This window comes from Eleutherodactylus coqui, chromosome 12 (assembly GCF_035609145.1).
Source record: "Eleutherodactylus coqui strain aEleCoq1 chromosome 12, aEleCoq1.hap1, whole genome shotgun sequence".
Lineage (NCBI taxonomy): Eukaryota > Metazoa > Chordata > Amphibia > Anura > Eleutherodactylidae > Eleutherodactylus > Eleutherodactylus coqui.
This window is the reverse complement of record NC_089848.1, coordinates 102,895,809-102,904,341: the sequence shown is the minus strand read 5'-3', so window position 1 is coordinate 102,904,341 and position 8,533 is coordinate 102,895,809. Positions and strand designations below refer to the sequence as shown.

Sequence of the window (8,533 nt, the reverse complement as noted above, 5' to 3'; positions counted from 1 at the left end):
ACACACACACACTGCGCGCACACACACACACACACACACACTACACGCACACACAACCCACCCACACCACCCACACACCACATACCCACCCGCACCACCCACACACCACATACCCACCCGCACACACCACCCACATACAGACGCACACACACGCTGCACGCACACACACCCACACAGACACCACCCACACGCGCGCGCGCGCACACACACACACACACACACACACACACACACACACACTGCGCACGCACACACTACACGCACACACACAACCCACCCACACCACACACACCACCCACACCCACCCACATGCTGCACGCACACACACCCACACACACAGACACCACCCACACACACGCACGCGCACACACACACGCACACTACACGCACACTACATGCACTGCACACACACACACACACACTGCACGCACGCACACACTACACGCACACACAACCCACCCACACCACACACACCACCCACACACCACATACACCACCCACATACACACATACAGACGCACACACATGCTGCACGTACACACACCCACACACACAGACACCACCCACACCCACCACCTACCCACACACACCACCCACCACCTACCCACACACACACACTACCCACACCACACAGACACCACCCACACACACACACACCCACCCACCGACACAGACACCACCCACACCCACCACCTACCCACACACACACACACTACCCACACCACACAGACACCACCCACACACACACACCCACCCACACACATACAGGAACACATACAGGAACACACACACACACGCACCCTGCAGCTGCTCCTCCTCAGCGTCGCTCTTCTTGCTGCACTCCCCTTCCCTCCTCTGCGGCCATTGTCAGTCTGCTATCGGCACTCCTCTATTACTGTCTGCAATAGACAGAACAAGCCGAGAGCAGACTGCCTGCTGATAGCAGCACGGAGGAGTGAGGGAACTTACTGCACAGCCGGTGGGCCACAGAAAATGAGGCGGCGGGCCTTGTGTTTGACACCTGTGCTTTAGGACAATGGAACAACAGCTTTGAGAGCATCTCCACTATAAACCGGTAATGCTTATGTGTGCAAAGCACTACTTTATAGAAGTCTGAATGACTGATTTGACATGTATTTTAAGGATGTGGTGATATAAAATTAGCATGTCGAAATTGGGAAAGTTGAACATTTCATAATTTATTTTTTTTTTTACTTCTTTTAAAAATGTATTCAACTTATTTTTACAGCTTTTTTAACTTACGATCATCTGATTGCTAGTACAATACACTGCAATACTTATGTATTGCAGTATATTGTGTATATTGGCTATTAAGCCCTGTCGCAGGTAGAGCTTAAAGTGAACCTGTCACGGGCATGGCAGAGACAAGGGAGTGGGCGAGTATAAAAGAATAACTAACACTGCTCCCTGCCACACCCTCTAACAGCACCATAACTTAGTTTATGATGTTATTGGGATGTGACTGGTTCCCTTTAATAAAACAGCAATATGTTGAAGCCCTAGACTGTGGGCTGCCCTGTGAACTTATCGGCACCCTGTAATTGTGTCATGGGGGAGCCAAAGGGGTGCCAGAGGGGGCCACGTCCCTCCAACTGGCTGCTTACATGCTGAACACGGCATCTATGTGGGTAAATAGTATTGATCACAGCTAGCTTCAATCACAGCCATTGCATGAGTTTATCAGCAGCTTTCATTAACTGATACCTACCGGACATGGAGCAGTATCAGTTCTCACGTTTGCTCCATACCGCAGTCTAGATCGCATGGTGTACATTTTCATTATGTGGTTGCTAACACCTTAACCCCTTAAAGACCAGAGTGCTTCAGGTCCTAAACAATCAGACACTTTTTAGTGATTTTATGTCCCTAATTTTTTTTCTTGGACTACCAAAATTATTTTTGCTGTTTTTTGTTTCTGTGCCATATAAGGCTATTTTTTGTCACTGAAATGTATTTCCTTTTATTTAATTAATGGTCATGTGTACAAAAAGTAAAAAAAAAAAAAAAGTTTTTTTTAAATTTATTATAACTAGAAGAGATGAGCGAGCGTACTCGGATAAGCACTACTCGCTCGAGTAATTGGCTTTATCCAAGTATCGCTGTGCTCGTTCCTGAAGATTCGGGTGCCGCTGCGGCTGACAGGTGAGTCGCAGCGGGGAGCAGGGGAGAGCGGGCGGGAGAGAAGGAGAGAAAGATCTTACCTCCGTTCCTTACGGCTCTCCCCTGCAGCTCCCCGCTCCGTGCCGGCACCCGAATCTTCAGGGACGAACATAGCGATACTCGGATAAAGCACATTACTCGAGCGAGTAGTGCTTATCTGAGTACGCTCGCTCATCTCTAATTATAACCCATCATTTTTAAAATTAGTACATTTGAGCTAAAATAAAGTTCAAGAATGGGTTCCCCGTTTTGATATATAATTTATGCAGTCTTGCAATAAATTACAGGGCAGATATGGCGACAGTTCAGGTCTGCGTGGGCAATGGGTTGCTTTCTGTTTTATTTCGCAAATTTTTGCTATTTATTTTTGTAACTCTTTCCTTTACACCCCCATGACTTCATATAAGACTTCTGAGGGATATTCACACTGGCATTTTTTTTATTGTACAATTTTCCGCTATTACACCAACATGCATGGAAGCAGCATCCATAGGAGCCCCAGTCGCAGGACCTGAACCTGGGAAGCTGCTGTGCTCCAGGCGGCGCCTCTTCTGATTGAGCGATCAGTCCTCTGGATAGCTCCTATGCAAACCCTTGCCCTTGTTCCTTGCCCCTATGTTTCCCTGACTGGCTCCACTCTGTGCTTTCCCTAATTAGTCTCCCTATATAAACCTGGCTCCTTCCCTCCTTGCGTTATTATTGTGCCTCTAGTCAAGCTCCTCCATTTGCCTGCTCCTCTTACGAAGATAATTGTCCCCGTGTACCGTCCTCTGGCTTTCCATGACTCCGCTACCCGCCTGTATCGGTAACGACTAGAGACTCCGAACCATAAATTGATCACTACATCCAATTACAGGGGAAAACATCCCCTCTAGTGACAAAAGTCACTTGCAGAGCTGGCCTGAGATCTGCTAAGACCCTGCAGCTTGCCATGCGGGGGGGATAATCGCCAGCGATCACGATTGCCAGGTCCCGTAGAGGAAACAGCAGTCACTTCCTATATTCACTTATTGAGCGCTATGTAGCCTGCGAAAGAGAAGGCAGCAGCGATTATAAACCCCTCATGTCTTCTCTTTGAGGTCCTCTGTTGTCTCGGGCAGCCCAGCACCCGACCTGCTCCTGTTAAATTGCAGAACCAGGAGCTGTAACCCTGCACTACACTTTTACAATGGCGCAGGATTAAAGCCCAGGACCAACTGCGGTATATTTACAACATTTAGTCCTTAATGGGTTAATGAATATGTATCTCATGTTCTGATATAAGCAGTCTGTGATGCTGCAGAAAATCACAACCGTAGCCCCAAACTGCTGAACACAGGTACAGGTCACTTCAATCTGTACTCTTTAAATTACATTTCCTAACAAAAGTAAAACATCCTACTAGATATATTAGTATTATAACTGAAGTCACCTCCGCAGACAACAGCGCCCTCTCCTGGATGCTGAGTCCATTTTTCTTCAAGATCTATTTCTTCAGTTTGATTTTCTCGGTCAACGGCATCTTCATTGCACTGCACATAAGCCTGAGAGAACAAGATAAGGACATCTTACTAAGTGTCCAGAGCGTCTGCTTGTGTTTACTGCAGACACCACAAATATGGCATGAAGGGGATGCATACATTCAATATTTCTGATCAAGTGCTGCTTCAAGTCCAAGATGCCGGTGATGGGGCCAGGAGTGTAATAATATTACAGTTTGTATCACTAGATTACTGGAGATGGGGCTGGTGTGTAATAATATTACAGGTTATATCACTAGATTACTGGAGATGGGGCCCTGAGTGTAATAGTATTACAGGTTATATCACTAGATTACTGGAGATGGGGCCCGGAGTGTAATAATATTACAGGTTATATCACTAGATTACTGGAGATGGGGCCTGGAGTGTAATAATATTATAGGTTATATCACTAGATTACTGGAGATGGGGCTGGTGTGTAATAATATTACAGGTTATATCACTGATTACTGGAGATGGGGCCCAGAGTGTAATAATATCACAGGTTATATCACTGATTACTGGAGATGGGGCCCGGAGTGTAATAATATTACAGGTTATATCACTAAGTTACTGGAGATGGGGCCGGGAGTGTAATAATATTACAGTTTGTATCACTAGATTACTGGAGATGGGGCTGGTGTGTAATAATATTACAGGTTATATCACTAGGTTACTGGAGATGGGGCCCAGAGTGTAATAATATTACAGGTTATATCACTGATTACTGGAGATGGGGCCCAGAGTGTAATAATATTACAGGTTATATCACTAGATTACTGGAGATGGGGCCCGGAGTGTAATAATAATACAGGTGATATCACTGATTACTGGAGATGTCACCAGGAGTGTAATAATATTACAGGTTATATCACTAGATTACTGGAGATGGGGCCCGGAGTGTAATAATATTACAGGTTATATCACTAGGTTACTGGAGATGGGGCCCGGAGGGTAATGATATTCCAGGCTATAATCCTAGATTACTGGAGATGGGGCCCGGAGTGTAATAATATTACAGGTTATATCACTAGATTACTGGAGATGGGGCCCGGAGTGTAATAATATTACAGGTTATATCACTAGGTTACTGGAGATGGGGGCCAGAGTGTAATAGTATTACAGGTTATATCACTAGATTACTGGAGATGGGGCCCGGAGTGTAATAGTATTACAGGTTATATCACTAGATTACTGGAGATGGGGCCCGGAGTGTAATAATATTACAGGTTATATCACTAGATTACTGGAGATGGGGCCCTGAGTGTAATAGTATTACAGGTTATATCACTAGATTACTGGAGATGGGGCCCGGAGTGTAATAATATTACAGGTTATATCACTAGATTACTGGAGATGGGGCCTGGAGTGTAATAATATTATAGGTTATATCACTAGGTTACTGGAGATGGGGCCCAGAGTGTAATAATATTACTGGTTATATCACTAGATTACTGGAGATGGGGCCCGGAGGGTAATAATATCACAGGTTATATCACTGATTACTGGAGATGGGGCCCGGAGGGTAATAATATTACAGGTTATATCACTAGATTACTAGAGATGGGGCTGGTGTGTAATAATATTACAGGTTATATCACTAGATTACTGGAGATGGGGCCCGGAGGGTAATAATATTACAGGTTATATCACTAGATTACTGGAGATGGGGCCCGGAGGGTAATAATATCACAGGTTATATCACTGATTACTGGAGATGGGGCCCGGAGGGTAATAATATTACAGGTTATATCACTAGATTACTGAAGATGGGGCCCGGAGTGTAATAATAATACAGGTGATATCACAGATTACTGGAGATGTCACCAGGTGTGTAATAATATTACAGGTTATATCACTAGATTACTGGAGATGGGGCCCGGAGTGTAATAATATTACAGGGTATATCACTAGGTTACTGGAGATGGGGCCCGGAGTGTAATAATATTACAGGATATATCACTAGATTACTGGAGATGGGGCCCGGAGTGTAATAATATTACAGGTTATATCACTGATTACTGGAGATAGGGCCCAGAGTGTAATAATATTACAGGTTATATCACTAGATTACTGGAGATGGGGCCCAGTGTGTAATAATATTACAGGTTATATCACTGGATTACTGGAGATGGGGCCCGGAGTGTAATAATATTACTGGTTATATCACTAGATTACTGGAGATGGGGCCCGGAGGGTAATAATATCACAGGTTATATCACTAGATTACTAGAGATGGGGCTGGTGTGTAATAATATTGCAGGTTATATCACTAGATTACTGGAGATGGGGCCCGGAGTGTAATAATATTACAGGTTATATCACTAGGTTACTGGAGATGGGGCCCGGAGTGTAATAATATTACTGGTTATATCACTAGATTACTGGAGATGGGGCCCGGAGTGTAATAATATTACAGGTGATATCACTGATTACTGGAGATGGGGCCCAGAGTGTAATAATATTACAGGTTATATCACTGATTACTGGAGATGGGGCCCGGAGGGTAATAATATCACAGGTTATATCACTGATTACTGGAGATGGGGCCCGGAGTTTAATAATATTACAGGTTATATCCCTAGATTACTGGAGATGGGGCCCGGAGGGTAATAATATTACAGGTTATATCACTAGATTACTGGAGATGGGGCCCGGAGTGTAATATTACAGGTTATATCACTAGATAACTGGAGATGGGGCCCGGAGTGTAATAATATTACAGGTTATATCACTAGGTTACTGGAGATGGGGCCCGGAGGGTAATAATATTAAAGGTTATATCACTAGATTACTGGAGATGGGGCCTGGAGTGTAATAATATTACAGGTTATATCACTAGATTACTGGAGATGGGGCCCAGAGTATAATAATATTACAGGTTATATCACTAGATTACTGGAGATGGGGCCCGGAGGGTAATGATATTCCAGGCTATAATCCTAGATTACTGGAGATGGGGCCCGGAATGTAATAATATTACAGGTTATATCACTAGATTACTGGAGATGGGGCCCGGAGTGTAATAATATTACAGGTTATATCACTAGATTACTGGAGATGGGGCCCTGAGTGTAATAGTATTACAGGTTATATCACTAGATTACTGGAGATGGGGCCCGGAGTGTAATAATATTACAGGTTATATCACTAGATTACTGGAGATGGGGCCTGCAGTGTAATAATATTATAGGTTATATCACTAGGTTACTGGAGATGGGGCCCAGAGTGTAATAATATTACAGGTTATATCACTAGATTACTGGAGATGGGGTCCGGAGTATAATAATATTACACGTGATATCACTAGATTACTGGATATGGGGTCCGGAGTGTCATAATATTACAGGTTATATCACTAGATTACTGGAGATGGGGCCCAGAGTATAATAATATTACAGGTTATATCACTAGATTACTGGAGATGGGGCCCAGAGTGTAATAGTATTACAGGTTATATCACTGATTACTGGAGATGGGGCCCGGAATGTAATAATATTACAGGTTATATCACTAGATTACTGGAGATGGGGCCCGGAGTGTAATAATATTACAGGTTATATCACTAGATTACTGGAGATGGGGCCCTGAGTGTAATAGTATTACAGGTTATATCACTAGATTACTGGAGATGGGGCCCGGAGTGTAATAATATTACAGGTTATATCACTAGATTACTGGAGATGGGGCCCTGAGTGTAATAGTATTACAGGTTATATCACTAGATTACTGGAGATGGGGCCCTGAGTGTAATAGTATTACAGGTTATATCACTAGATTACTGGAGATGGGGTCCGGAGTGTAATAATATTACAGGTCATATCACTAGAATACTGGAGATGGGGCCCAGAGTGTAATAATATTACAGGTTATATCACTAGATTACTGGAGATGGGGCCCTGAGTGTAATAGTATTACAGGTTATATCACTAGATTACTGGAGATGGGGCCCTGAGTGTAATAGTATTACAGGTTATATCACTAGATTACTGGAGATGGGGCCCGGAGTGTAATAATATTACAGGTTATATCACTCGATTACTGGAGATGGGGCCCTGAGTGTAATAGTATTACAGATTATATCACTAGATTACTGGAGATGGGGTCCGGAGTGTAATAATATTACAGGTCATATCACTAGAATACTGGAGATGGGGTCCGGAGTGTAATAATATTACAGGTCATATCACTAGAATACTGGAGATGGGGCCCAGAGTGTAATAACATTACAGGTTATATCACTAGATTACTGGAGATGGGGCCCAGAGTATAATAATATTACAGGTTATATCACTAGATTACTGGAGATGAGGTCCGGAGTGTAATAATATTACAGGTTATATCACTAGATTACTGGAGATGGGGCCCGGAGTGTAATAATATTACATGTTATATCACTGATTACTGGAGATGGGGCCCGGAGTGTAATAATATTACAGGTTATATCACTAGGTTACAGGAGATGGGGTCCGGAGTGTAATAATATTACAGGTTATATCACTAGATTACTGGAGATGGGGCCCAGAGTATAATAATATTACAGGTTATATCACTAGATTACTGGAGATGGGGTCCGGAGTGTAATAATATTACAGGTTATATCACTAGATTACTGGAGATGGGGCCCAGAGTATAATAATATTACAGGTTATATCACTAGATTACTGGAGATGGGGCCCGGAGTGTAATCGTATTACAGGTTATATCACTGATTACTGGAGATGGGGCCCGGAGTGTAATAATATTACAGGTTATATCACTAGGTTACTGGAGATGGGGCCCAGAGTGTAATAATATTACAGGTTATATCACTAGATTACTGGAGATGAGGTCCGGAGTGTAATAATATTACA

The 8,533-nt window shown here is 43.5% G+C and overlaps 1 protein-coding gene across 3 annotated transcripts in view; it reads right to left on the bottom strand.

The window, feature by feature from the left end:
- The window catches only part of DYNC2I1 (dynein 2 intermediate chain 1), a 72,845-nt gene that overhangs the window by 28,886 nt on the left and 35,426 nt on the right, over positions 1 to 8,533 (bottom strand). For all 3 annotated transcript variants that reach the window (XR_010787423.1, XM_066585531.1, XM_066585532.1), the window contains exon 12: positions 3,593 to 3,704. Coding sequence is in view for 2 of the 3 variants with exons in the window: in XM_066585531.1 (XP_066441628.1) it covers positions 3,593 to 3,704 (112 nt within the window). In the remaining variant the exon portion in view is untranslated. The remainder of the gene's footprint in view (positions 1 to 3,592; positions 3,705 to 8,533) is intronic.